The sequence below is a fragment of the Peromyscus eremicus genome, chromosome 23 (genome assembly GCF_949786415.1).
Source record: "Peromyscus eremicus chromosome 23, PerEre_H2_v1, whole genome shotgun sequence".
Taxonomy (NCBI): domain Eukaryota; kingdom Metazoa; phylum Chordata; class Mammalia; order Rodentia; family Cricetidae; genus Peromyscus; species Peromyscus eremicus.
In genome coordinates this window covers 3731604-3745862 of record NC_081438.1, presented here as the reverse complement: position 1 = coordinate 3745862, position 14259 = coordinate 3731604, and the positions used below count along the sequence as shown (strand labels likewise).

General features: G+C 48.1%; 1 protein-coding gene across 2 annotated transcripts in view; it reads left to right on the top strand.

The window, feature by feature from the left end:
- Coro1c (coronin 1C) overlaps positions 1-14259 on the top strand; it is a 95486-nt gene that overhangs the window by 58106 nt on the left and 23121 nt on the right. For both annotated transcript variants that reach the window (XM_059249092.1, XM_059249093.1), the window contains exon 3: positions 12487-12609. In XM_059249092.1, coding sequence (XP_059105075.1) covers positions 12487-12609 — 123 coding nt within the window. The remainder of the gene's footprint in view (positions 1-12486; positions 12610-14259) is intronic.

Below are 14259 nucleotides of genomic sequence, written 5' to 3'. Positions count from 1 at the left end.
AAAGGGGCGCAGACTCCCATGATGCCTTTCTGTGTGACCCACTGTGCCAGCACCTGCCAGATTTGCATTGGCTGCATTGCTGTGTCAGCTGAACATGCTGACAGGCGATGTTCATTTCTACAAAGAGTGATGTTGATTGTCCCCTGTGTAGAGGTGGCTGTTTGGCACTTCATAGCTTTTGGTGTTAATGGTAGAGGACTTTATGACATGCTATTTCTTGGTGTACTGTCCACTGCCTCCTGAAATAGTCTGTCTGATTCCCCCAGCACCTACTCTGAAGTGTGTGGGCTTTGAAAGGCTGGGGGATGGGCTAGGGATGGGGGGGCACCAGGTGCAGAACAATGACTTCTAAATTGTGTCCTGAGCTGCCAGCCACATGAGTGCTGCGTGGCCTCATTACCACATGAAGTGCCACAGAAGGGCCCTTTCATTTCCTCCCAGTTCCTGTATTTTCCAGGCTCACTGGAGGGAGCAAGGAGGAGGGGAGCTCTGCTTCCCCCCAGTTAACAATGAGGCACAAAGTCCTGGCAGAAGGAACCTCACAGTGTGCCCCTGGGCTATTTTTGATGACTGCAAGTGGCTGTGACTCACCAGAGTATGCCCAGCAGATGATGGTTTCCACCCTCCCCCACTCCTCCCGAGATGAGCAGGCAGCCTGTCCTTTGTGCATCCCCTTCCCTCATCTGCTGCTGCTGCTGCTGTTGCTGCTGCAGTTCACTGATATGTCCCCAGCAGCCGGCCTGCAGGCCTGACAAGCTCTGACAGTGCTTTTTACCATATATGGCCATCAGTGCTCTGTGGCTGACAGCTGGCCAGGATAATTTCCTCCCTTTGCTTTGATTGGCTGCACAGCTGCTTGGAGAATGGTGGGATGTGGAAGTGTGTGGTGAGAAGCTACCTAGTCCAGTGCAGGGAATGTTTAACTCTTTCCTGGCTTTCTGGAGGTCCTAAGTCCAGGCTGAGCACACCGGCCACTGCTCCCGGCTGATGTCCTCAGTGTGGGAAATGAGTTGATTCCACACTGGACCAGGCCAAGAGAGGGTTGCTCTAAAAGTCCCCCCAGTGTGGAATGAACACATTTTTGCAATGTCATCTTCACGTGCAGCAAACTGTTCTTGCTAAGTTGAAGGTCCATGCCGCTTGGGAGTAGTAGAGCCCAGTAGAGTTCAGAAAAGACTGAGCTAGGAGGCAAGGGATGGGACATGTCTGCTGGTGGTGAGTGGGTTTCATCTGGCTGACCTCTGAGCCACTGAGTTGGGTCTGCACCCTGCTGCTCTAGCTTGTTCCCAAGACACACACTGTCCTGCTGTGCTCAATCACTCCCTGCCCACCAAAGCAGTATTGTTGTGTTTTAAAACCCACTTCAGAGTCCCGGTGGTGCATCTCCGTTTGCTCACTAGGGCGGGTTAGACAGCCACTCACTCTCCTCAACGACAGAACGTTCCCTCTATATTACACTTAGAGCCGTGCTTGTGCTTTTAGTTTTGAGCTGAAGAGCTGGTTTTGACTGTACTCTACCCTGTCGTGGGTTCTTGAGTTTTGTTTGTTCTTGGCTCAGAAGTGTCACGGGGAATCATAATGATCAGAAATACTGAGTTTTCACTTTGTAAATTCTTTCTCAAGTCATTTAAGAATACTGGGTTGGCCATTACGGTTAGGGTTGGCCCACATCTTTAATCCTAGCACTCAGAGACAGAGACAAAGGTAGGCAGATCTCTGAGTTTGAGGCCAGCCTGGTCTAAATACTGAGTTCCAGCCAACCAAGGTTACATAGTGATACCCTGTCTCAATAAACTAAACCCCTACCCTTCAAAAAAGGAAATATGTTTTTCGGGTTGCTATTTTGTATTTTTTTGAAAGCAGGGGATGCTGATTGTTAGGGAAGCAAAGGAAAGAACTCCTGGGGGCTGGAGCTGATGGGGCCCCAGCAAGTTCACGGTGTGGGGCTTTTATTGTTCTGTTGCTACAGGGATTGAATTGAGGACTGTCTGTCGGTCCAGTACTCCACCACTGAACTACGTCCCAGTGTGGCGGATTTGAATAAGAACATGTTAACTTTTTCACTTTTTTTCTTGCCTTTTGATGAAATAGTCATAGTTTTATAGTGACTTCTCTCAAGTTCTCAATGGGCTTTATTGTAGGTCTGGGCCATATTAAATCCAGTACTTGGGCCAGCAGGACGGCTCAGTGGACAAAGGTGATTGATTGCTGTACCAGCCTGGTGATCTAAGTTTAATCCTGGAATAATGTGTAAAGTAGAAAGAGTGAGGCTGCTCCACAGACTTGCCCTCTGACCTCCACCGTAGCACACACAGTAATTTAAAATTTATGTTGAAGGATGGGCGTGGTAGCACACACCTTTAATCCCAGCACTTGGGAGGTAGAGGCAGGCGGATCTCTGAGTTCAGGCCAGCCTGGACTATATAGAAGAGACCCTGCCTCACAGAAATAGAAAGAAAAAGGGAGTTGGTGAGCTCAGCTCTTGAGGATACCTGTGATGCAAAGATTGCCAGTGTGCCATAGACCGTTCTCAGGGCCACACCTCCCTGGGCATCCTTAGCTACTGGTTTACCTTACCTCTCAGAGTAACTCAGTCTGATGGTTTAGTCCAGAACACACCCACACCCGAAGGCTGGTGTTTCTGTTCCCTTAAAGCAAAACTTCTCCATGTGTTTCATCAGCACGTCGCACATGGTGTGCATCTCCACGGCACGCCCACCCCGTCAACTGAGGTCACCATGGCTCCTCCCTGTGGAGCAACTGAGGCTCACAGATCCCAGCAGAACGTGTACTCACATAAATAATTCTCTCATAGAAAAGGGAGCTGGAGAAAGAAGCAGCCTCAGTAGACGCCCTTTCCTGACTCCTTTGAACCCTGCTCATGTGAATGGAGCCCTTCAGCTTGGCTGAAGCTTTGCTCCGCTTCCGAGCCTGTCTGTGCTTCCATTCTCCCTGCTGGAGTCCACCAGTCCCCAGTCTATCGCCCCAGAGCCAGAAATGTACTGCTCTGAAACATGGCCGCATCAGATGGGTTTGTCCTGGTTTCCCTTGAAAAGCAAACATTTGGAAAAACTGAGCCGCGCTTCCCTCTGCCTAGAGTTACAGGACCCGAGGCCCTCGGCTTACCTTCTCCAGTCCGGAGTGGAGGCTCTCTGACCCTCACATTTGCCTGGCCGCACCCAGGGTGGGACAGAGGCATAGCTGGGAAGTTGGAAAGGACAGAAAGTGAGGCAGCTGCCCAGCTTGATAAGAGACAGACAGAAAGCAGAGGTTGGGGTTATGTGGGGAATTTCAGGATAGAAGCTAGGAAGAAACGGGCGACTGTCTCGAGCATCTCCAGGGAGTGTTGGAGACTGATGACCAGTGTGCCGCTGCCACTTTGTCATTGGAGTCGTTACTAACTTTGCAAAGGTATATGCTCCTTAGGAAAAGGTGACACGTTACACCTTTCTACTCTGGGGGGGCCGTGACTGCTCGCTGGGCCTTTCTAGCACCGGTTTCATTGTGCTAATTGACTGACTGTGGGAACACACAGTGTGAGGATCTGCTCCATTCTGCATGGCCTTGTAGAAGCCACACAGGGCACGTTAGCCTTGGAGTTTGAGAGTCCGTGAGGGTGAAAACACTCCAGGTCCATCTCTCCCCAGAGTGGCATCCTGTGTAATAGAGTCTGTGGAAAATTCACAGTGTGTTGTGTCCATTTATAGTTTGATCACACAGTGTGGGCTCAGCACACATAGCACAAACTGCCTAAGATGGAGTGTGAGACAGATGCAACACATACTTAGACCTAGACGAAAGCCACTGTGGTTTTCACTCAGAAACCAGAGATTTACTCACTCTGTAGACCAGGCTGGCCTTGAACTCACAGAGATCCACCTGCCTCTGCCTCCCGAGTGCTGAGATTAAAGGTGTGCGCCACCACTGCCCTGCAAAGCATTCCTTTTTTAAAGGGCTATTAGATAGAGTTCTGTGTTTACTGATGCTTCCATTTTTCTCTGTTTCTTCCACCCTCCCCACGCCTGTGGCAGGACACGCTGCCTAATTGACTGGGTTTTGTTGAGAGAGGCGAGCTCTCTCCAGAGGCATATACTGGTTTGAAAGTTTCAGGTCTTCCCCAAACCCAAAGCATGTGACAGTGCTGGCGCCGGCCTTTCTGCTAGGCTGGGGGTTGCTGCCTGGGATGTGCTCACAGTTGTCGCCCTCGGCTCAGGCCAGCCACGTGGAAACTGTGCCCTTACACCTCTGCCTTGTGCCAGCTCTCTGCATGCCTCAGAGGCTGAATTTTCCCTTGGGTTCATGTTGCTTGGCTCGGAACAGGCCACTGGATCTGTCAGGTACTGAGGAAAGTGTGCCAGGGTCCTGACCCATTTCACCACTGTCCCGTGAGTTTACGAGGCAGGGCCTGCAGCAGGGCCTCTAGGAACCTGGGTGCTGGTTTTGACAGTTACTGAGTTTACTCCGGGTAATCTCAACCACTAGGGGTTGTGGCTGGAGAGGCACAATGAAGCCACTCCGTGACATGTGACCAGACAATTAAGTAGGAAGTGAGTGAATTAAAACCTTATTGAAGACTCAGAACACAAATGGCTGCAGTTTCTGTACGAGAAAAGGAGTGATGCTGGGTGGTATGGTACGCATGCCTCGGATACAGTGAGCTCCAGGCCGGCCAGCCACACAGTGAGACACTATCTCAAAGAAACAAGCAAATAAAACACATAACATTAGTGATATTTGATATTTGGGTCGATGAAATGGCCGGGGGAAAGCGCTTACTGTACAAGCCAGGCTCCCTGAGGTAAGTCCCCGGAACCCACAGTGCTGTTCTCTGACCTCCGGCATGCACACCCACTCATTCACAAACACGCTGATAATAAATACAATTGTAGAAAGAAAAATAGGGATACTCAGCGGCATTAGTAAAATGAAGTCATTCTGTATAGAACATTGGAAAGTTGGAGAGAGGTCTTTAAAATGTCATTTTTTTTAGTCAGAAAAAGACATTGAAAAACTGGCATTAAATTTGTAAGCTTTCCAGTTTTGCTGTTAGTTACATGTAATGCTGAGGGGCAGGCAAGCTATGGCGTCCTGGGGTATGTAACAGACCCACCGAGTAGACACGGTTGTTCACTGGATGACAAATGGTGTGCACTGAGCCCCTCCCTCGGTGTCTTTCCCAGGGATGTCTGCTCATCCTTACAAGTTAGTCCATTGTTAGAATACCCAGAGTGCCCCACTCTACAGTATTTTGTTTGTTTGGGGGACAACAAATGTACCAAGTGCACATGTGGAGGTCTGGAGGGGGGTGTCCCTGAACCTAAGTCCCTGTTCACCTTTTAAAGGGTTCCCATGAGGAGAAGAGGTATAAGAAACTTTTAGATAGAAAGATTAGCGGGGAGGAGACAGACACACAGGATAGCTTCGAGGACCTAGATCAAAATCCACCGGCCCCTTCTCTCATCAAAAGGACTTCTTATAACAATGCCAAGGGGCGGGGCAAAAGACCTTCCCCCTTGCTAGATATGATCAGGTGCAGACCCTTCCAAACACCTGGTACACGGGCCCATGGCCAGATCATCCCCTGTGCAGCCCTGCTGGGTAAAGCCAGCTCAGGTCTCACTAGGACACCTCTGTGGGGGCAGCTGGAAGACAGCTTGCTGGAGGGAGTCAGTTCCGTCTGGGTTCTGGGGGTTGAACTCAGGTCCTCAGGCTTGGCATCAAGTCCCTTTGCCCATTGAACCATCTTGCTGGGCCCCATCGTCACAATCTTAATAAATGGTGTATACTCTTTGGTAAAAAGTGTGGTTGTGCTTCAGTTTTACTTTGATTTTGTTATGGGTAGGAAGGTATTTGGAGGTTATAAATCATGAGAACAAGCTAGCTGCCATTTTGTAAGCATCAGTGTGTCAGAATGTCAGCGTGCACCCAAAATGCCATTCCCTGGTTCTAGTCATGCCTGTGCTGGTCTCACTGTGTGTAATCAGTTTCCTCTGTGTGGTGCTACAGTGTGATGCTCCTTTGTTTGTTAGAAGGATTGATGGTGACATCATAGCCAGAGGAAGCAGCTGCTTACAGAGTATCCATTTTTATTAACTCCCATGTTTCTGGTGGCTGGCTGCCAGGGATTGCAAGGCTACTGTTGCACCCTTTGCACAGCCCATGTCCTGGTGGGAATTTTCTTTCCCTATCCAAGCCTAGTATGGTTGGCCAGTGACGTTTTAGATAACTGCCTCTTGGGTACTCTGCCTCCATTTATTTAGAGAGTGGGAATAATTAATGTACCATCAATGGTTCTGTTCGCACCACGAAAGCATTCGCTGTCACCATTACCTGTTGTTGTTTGTCTTAGTTGGTGTTTCTGTTGGCTAGCCAGAACTCACTCTGTAGACCAGGCTGGCCTTGAACTCACAGAGATCCACTCAACTCTACCTTCAGAGTGCTGGGATTAAAGGTGTGCACCACCGTGTTCTGCTTATTGTTGTTACTGGTTTCAATAGAAAGGAAGTTGCCCTTTTAGCAGTAGGCAGGTTCCCGGGAAAATATAACATGATGTTCTGATACTGTGGGCTTGTTGTGACTCAGAGGGAATGGCGGAAATGCTGCTTGTTCTCCGAGATCTTACTTAGGTAAAGAATACACATAGTACCTACCTGCAAACTTGTAGCTGGTACTTTTAGCTGGGGTAGTTAGACAGGCTTCTTGGGTGTAGTTAAGCTAGTTAACTAGGGCTAATGCTCCAGGTTCAGCTCCGACTCCTCACCACCTGTTGTTCTGGAGAGTCCCAATTCAGCACTGTGCTCGTTGTCACAGTGCCAGGTGGGGCTTGGGGTCCAGAAGCCCTGGGAGAAGACAATTCAGCAGAAAAACTTTTGCTAGGGAAAAAAATATTAATGGTTGGTGACCAATGAAATGGCTTGGTGACTGGAGGCTTCTACCACCAAGCCCAACAACCTGAGTTTCTGTCCTTGAGACCCACATGCTGGAAGGAGAGACCTTTCTCCCAAAAGTTGTCCTGTGACCTCCACACCTGTGTGCTGCCATGACTCACTTGATGTGCGCATACACAAATAAATAATGGGATTTAAAATCTTAATGTAAAATTCATAGCAGTATATTGATATGCTTGAGGGTTTTTTTATTTTTTATAGGAAGCATCCAATAAAATGGGATATGTGCTCACCCACGAGGTTGAGCTCACCCACGAGGTTGAGCTCACCCACGAGGTTGAGCAGATGTTAGTCTTTTGCCATTTTGGTTTCATCTCTCTTGAAAGAAAAGTACAACAGCTGTGGCTGGAAAGGCACCGTCTGTCCTTTCCTTCACCGGGGAGGGTCATCTCGGATCTGCTCATTCGTCTCCATTTTAAGTTGTTTTCCTTTTAGTCCACGAGCGACCTCAGCAGTGTTGACATTACAGATCGGCTGGACATGAACACACATGCTCCTGTTTCTGTATGTATGTTTGTGGGCATGGAACATTCACCTAAGTGTTGTTCCCGTGGTCTTACCTCTGCTGCTGTTGGCAAGGCTGTCGCAGGGAATCTTCCTCATAAAAAACATAGGAACGTTTCCCTCACCAAGACCGTTTAGAAAGTGACACTTCTGGGGAGTGGCATCACTGTGGCTGTCACTGTTACAGAAGGAAGTGTGACGAGACGTCCCTCCTGTCAGCACTTCTCTTTAGACCTTCTCATTTATGCTGTTTGTAATAGATGCCAAGTGGCGTCTCATCCTTTTTAATTGATTGTGTGTGTGTTGGTGTGCAAGTGCAGGTGCCCATGGAGGCCAGAAGAGTGTGTGGGATTCTCTGTAGCTGGGGTAACAGGTGGTTGTGAGCTGTCCAACATGGGCACTGGGGACTGAGCACAAGTCTTGTGGAAGAGCAGCAAGGGTCCTTAGCCACTGTGCAGTCCTCAGCCCTTGTCATTTTAACTGGCAGTTCTCTAGTTACCAGAGAGACGCACTGTCTTCTCACACATCTGTGGTCCAGGTTCCCCACGTGAACCCTCTGCTCACACCATCTGCTGTTCTGTCTGCCTGTGCGGACTCCCTGACTGCACTGCTGTGTCTCCTCTGCTTTCAAACTTGTCGTTTTCCGTGTGTGTGTGTGTGTGTGTGTGTGTGTGTGTGTGTGTGTGTGTGTGTTGTTTGGTTTTGAGACAGGGTCTCTTTGTAGCTAGTCTCAAACTCACATGCCTCTTGCTCATTTCCCCCAGTGCTGGGATTACAGGCATGCACCACCTTATTTTAGAACAACTCACACTGGTTCGTCTATCCGTCCGTCTGCCCTTCCTTCCTTCCTTCAGTCCATCCTTCCTTCCTTAAAATGTTAGGTATTTATTTTTATGTGTATGAGGATTTTGCCTGCATACATGCCTGCCTGGTGCCCTCAGAGGCCAGAAGACGGTACTAGATCTTCTGGATTTGGAGTCACAGATGGTTGTGAGCTGCCATGTCAGTGGTGGGAACCCAGGTCCTCTGGAGGAGCCAGCTGGTGTGAGCGGATGTTTGAACCTCATGTTTCCTGCTGTCCTCTGTCTGTACTGCCCTCTCCTCATGTCCTGAGGCGATCTGTTCTTTGGAAAACCGTTTCAGGCAATCTTTTGATGGGATCTTACTGTGTAGTCCCTGCTGGCCTGGAACTCCCTTTCCAGTGGTATTTCAAGTTGTCTTGTTTTGTTTTAATCGAGTAAGTTTTGACCAGTTACATTTTTTTTTGTGTATAAGATTGTTTCATAGGGGCAGGTGGATCTCTGTGAGTTCGAGGCCAGCCTGGTCTACAGAGTGAGTTCCAGGACAGCCAGGGCTACACAGAGAAACCCTGTCTTGAAAAAACAAACAAGATTGTTTCCTGTGGAGCTGTCAGATGGTCTCTCTGGTGTTGCTCCTGGCTTCCCACCCTGTGCACGTCCAGCTTGTTGTCAGCCCTCTTCCTCCTGACGTTGTGGTGTTTGCTGTGCCTTCTTTGATTTCCTGACCTGTCTGACTTTGCTTTCTTGTTTCTGTTGTTATTGTTGCGTAATATTTCATTTCTGCCCTGTTTTGATCTGTTTCTCCTAGCCATCCTCACTGCCTTTCTTGCACAGTTAATTCATACCAAACTTACCATATTGACCACTTTTTTTGGTCTTTTTTTTTTTTTAACTCTTCTGAACAAAGATCCATTTGTGGTATTATTTTTGTTGAATGTCTTTTTTTGTTGTTTGCTTTTTAAAAGGATCACTCTTGAATGATGGTTTATTTGGACGTAGGATACAAGGGTGACCTTTTCCAAAGCCCGGGTTTAATACAGCCCATCTCACTACTCTGTCCATGGATAAATAAATATGCCCTTCTTTCTCAGGGGCTGCTTCTGAGGGGTGTGTGTGTGTGTGTGTGTGTGTGTGTGTGTGTGTGTGTGTGTGTGAGAGAGAGAGAGAGAGAGAGAGAGAGAGAGAGAGAGAGAGAGAGCGAGCGAGTGCCAGTGCACGTACTATATTACGTTTGACTTGTGCCTGTTGAGTCTAAAGACTCTTAGGCCTGTGCTGAAACCTGGAAAGTTCTTCCTTTGTTTGTTTTGTTTTTTGGTTTTGTTTCTTTTTGTTTTGACAGGGTTTCTCTGTGTAGCCCTGGCTGTCCTGGACCTCACTTTGTAGACCAGGCCAGGCTGGAACCCACAGAGATCCACCTGCCTCTGCCTCCCAAGTGCTGGGATTAAAAGCATGCGCCGCCACCACCACCTGGCTGAAACCTGGAAAATTCTTAGCCATTATCTGCATACCTGTTTAGTTTTTGTCTGTCTTTTGTTCTGCAGGACGGTCTGTTGACATGGGAACCAGACGTCATTCTGGTCTTCCTGTCTTAGGAGGTTTTAGATGATGGACTATCTATCACACATTCAAAAGACAGCTTTAAAACCACGGTCAGATGGAAGTTAGAAACATTTATAGTGTCACACAGAGCAAACACTGTTGAGCCCACCTGCACTAAACAATAGCGTATTCCCAGGGGACAAGTCAGCCAGGCGTCCGTCTCCTGTGGCTTTTGTAGGACTGCAGTGAGAAATGGGTGAACCATCTCCTCCTCCTTTAGGGAGAGACGTGCTGAAGATGTGCTCCGGGGTCTCTGATGCAAGAGGCAAGAAGGCAGTTCGGTTCAGCATGACGAATGGCTAATGTTGGCTCAAACTGTGGGAGTCTGACCCCAAATAGTTTATTATAGGCATATTAGGCACAGCACAATTTGGTGAAAACTTTGCTGGTGATAATTAACTCAATCCCATGTGCACAATAAAGCTTAAGACACGACTACATCAAAATTCTTTGTAAAGTACATGTGACCTCTTTCATAAAGATGGGTTTGACAGATTGGCTACATGTGACACCTTCCATGAAGATAGGTTTTATAGATTGGCAAGCTCATGCTAAGGGTCTAGTGGAGGGTAGTGCAAAGGTCACCAGGCTATTAACCATGTCTGTTCCCAGCCTTCTGGGTGGATAACAAGTTATGCATCCCTTCCTTTGAAGGAACAACCCTGTGTGTTTAACATTCCTGGTCCCTTGTGCTTATCCACGAGCACAAGAGCCTCCGTGCCTCCCACATTATGATAGATAGGGTGGATCCCAGTGCTTGCTGAATTCTGCAGTGTGTCACGTCCTGGGACACCAACAAACCCTGGACCTTGTTTGGCTTGCTTAGTGTCACATCTGCTGGTAAAGACTAAACTGTCAGTATTCCGTTACAGGCGAAGAACTGGGAAGGGTTCGACAGCTAAGAGCCCACACTTGGGAAATGCATGTCACTCTGGCCTGCGGTCTTGGTTCTGAATGCTGTGCTTTGCCAGATTCTTTTATGATGTGGTGTCTACTGGCATTTCCTGTTTTCCTTTTTCTTTTTGTTGCAATGCTGGGGACTGAACCCAAGGTCTTGTGTATGCTAGGTAAGCATTCTGCCACTGAGCCAGATCCCCAGCCGCTGTGTTTAATGACTTCTGCATGCAGAGCTGCAGGTCTGGACATCTTTAAGCCTCATCATAGATCACGTCTTCTTAGCAACCCTTGTCCATGCTGTGACAGTGCACACTGTCACTGGAGCCTTCGTGGATGCCCTCTTGGACTCCACTCCTTGGTGAGCACAGGGTTGCCCCTTCCACATCGAGGCTCCAGCACTCAGTGTAGTGTCTGTCAATAATGATGTACAGGTAACATGTATTGGTTAATTCTTAGTGGTGGGGTAATGTAAATACTGTGCCCGAAGAACCAACGACAATAACTGTTTTGTGAAGTGCCTGTTATGTCCCAGGTGTTGAAGTCACCTTTACATATTTTACCCAGGTCACCACAACGCAGTTGTCTTGATTGGCCCCAAGTTGTTAGATTGGCTTGTTAGATTCTAACACATAACACAGGCACTTTGTGGTAACTTTGAACAACATCTTCTTCTTAGCGGAATATGGAACTGGGTGAGAAGGTCCAGCCCAGTGTGAGCTGGACTGTGGAACCAACTGGAAAGGTCCAGCATGGTGTGAACTGGACTGTGAAACCAGGTGGAAAGGACCAACGTGGTGTGAACTATATACTGTGGAACTGAGTGGGAAGGTCCTGCCTGGTGTGAACTGGACTTTGTAACCGGGTAGAAAGGTCCAACAGGTGTGAGCTGGACTGACTGGCGTTTCTGTTGATGGAGGTGTTACAGCCTCACCCTTTTTAGCCCCTGTGCAGTAGCTCCAGCTTTCCTTTAGACTAAACAGTCAGTCATTTCTTAAGCAGTCACCACATACACTCCGCCAGCTTGTTCTCTTAAGCTCAGGTGGGCTGGAGAAGTGGGTCAGCAGTTTGAGAGTTTATGCTGCTCTCACAGAGGACCCAAGTTCACTTTCCAGCTCAGAGCTGCCTGTAACTCCAGCTCCAAGTGGATCAGCACCTCTGGTCTCCACAGGCACGGCACTCCTGTACACACAGATCACATAATTTAGAATAAAATAAACTTTTAAAAAGGGAATTATATTTTATATTTTAAGTAATACCAAAGCCCCCCTTAACCCAGTAAAACTTGTCTACAACAATATGACTACTATAGGACTATATTTTAGGAAAAAGACATGAATTCTCTTTGCTATTTTGTCTTTCTTTTTTTGTTTGTTGTTTTTCAATACAAGGTTTCTCTGTGTGGCCCTGCCTGTCCTGGAACTCACTTTGTAGACCAGGCTGGTCTCAAATTCAGAAATCCACCTGCCTCTGCCTCCCAAATGCTGAGATTAAATGTGTGCACCACCACCACCTGGCTGTCTTTGCTGTTTTTAATGCAGACAAAATATTTTGGTTCTAGAACTTTGGGTCCTTGTAATGGAATGGAGTGCCGTTAGTAACTGTTTTAGAGTGAAAATGGATGGTTCCTCCTGTTGGCCCCGAGGAAGAGGAGCATGATCAAACACAGACTGCAGCACCTGGGGTGGGGATGAGGAGGAAGTGCTGATGGTGTTACATGATTGGTTTGTCTCTTCTTTCAGACGGGGCGAATTGACAAATCCTACCCCACAGTATGTGGCCACACAGGACCAGTGCTGGACATAGACTGGTGTCCACACAACGATCAGGTTATTGCCAGTGGCTCAGAGGACTGCACTGTTATGGTAAGTGCCTGGGGTGCGGCATGACGCATCCTAGCCGCGTTGAGCCCATTGGCTTCTACATTAATGCTGAATGACAAGCCTTGTGTCAATGAGTTGTGCGTTCTCTGTTCTTTTCTGTCTGGGGATGACGACCTGCCCATTGAGAGTTGATATCCATAGGGAAGATCTGAGTGCAAGTAAGACAAGCAGCACCCTACCAAAAAAATGGAGTGAAGAAGACAATGTCCTAAACTGTGCTCCAAGTTGTGCAGATAAAGTAGACTAACAGCAAGTATTGGGGTCAATGGGAACATGGCAAGGGCTGCCTTCCACGCTGATGTTGGAAGGTATTTCCACCTGCTGCTGAAGAGGTATGTTAGGTTTTGTTTTAACCTGTATTGTATGTGTATGGGTGTTTTGCTTATGTGCATCCCTATCTGTGCACCCTGTAAATGTAGCATCCACATTGGCCAGAAGAGGGCATTGGAACTGGAGTTAACAAATCATGAGCTGCCTGCCACGTGGGAGCTTGAACCCAGGTCCTTTGTAAGAGCAGTGAGTGTTCTTAACCACTGAGCCATCTCTCTGGCCTCAAAAACTTTGTTTTGAAAAAGATCTTTCTTGATAGGTGGTCCATGCTGCTGTTGAAACTCCTCTGATGATCCTCCTGCCTCAGCTTCCCAGTTATTTCTGCAAGGCACCTTTCAGGAGACAGCCTCCTGCTCCTGAGTGTACACTTTCAATACGACTACTGACTTGGACCCATTTTCAGTGTGTGCTGGTAGTGTATGTTAACTAAACACAAGCTAGAATCATTTAGGAAGAGAGAATGTCTATCAGTTGAGAAAATGCTCCCACTAGATTGGCTTCTGGGCAAGCCTTTGGGGCGTTTTCTTAACTAATGATAGATGGGAGAGGGCCCAGCTCACTGCAGGCAGTGACCACCCTGTGGCTGGTGGTCCTGGGTTCTATAAGAAAGCAGGGCCGGGCGGTGGTGGCGCACGCCTTTAATCCCAGCACTCAGGAGGCAGAGCCAGGCGGATCTCTGTGAGTTCGAGGCCAGCCTGGTCTACCAAGTGAGTCCCAGGAAAGGCGCAAAGCTACACAGAGAAACCCTGACTCGAAAAACCAAAAAAAAAAAAAAAAAGAAAGAAAGCAGGCTGAGCAAGCCATGGGAACAAGCCAGTAAGCAGCACCCCTCCATGGCCTCTGCATCAGCTCCTGCCTCCAGGTTCCTGCCCTGTTGGAGTTGCTGCCCTTCCTCCCTCAATGATGGACAGTGATGTGGAAGTGTGAGGCTGAGGTAAGCCCTGTCCTCCCCAGCTTGCTTTTCGTCATGGTGTTTATCACAGCATTAGAAATCCTGATGCAGACACAACACTTGCCCAAGATAGGTCAACAAGGTCAGATGGGAGCAGGGTGGGCAGGGGCTGCTGTTGATTACCTCAGAATGGGCTGGCTGTCGTCTACCTGAGGCAGAGCTCAGAGAACCACACTCCTTCCATTTTCTTTCTGTTGTCTGTGGACCAAAACATTGTTTAGGGTGCTTTATTACTAAAATAACGTGCATAGGCGAATTAGTTCCTGAACTGCATTATTTAAACATTTCCCCACCTTCCTCCCTCATGGGCTTTTGGCAGCTGAAAGCAAAGCGTATTGAATGTGCTGCCA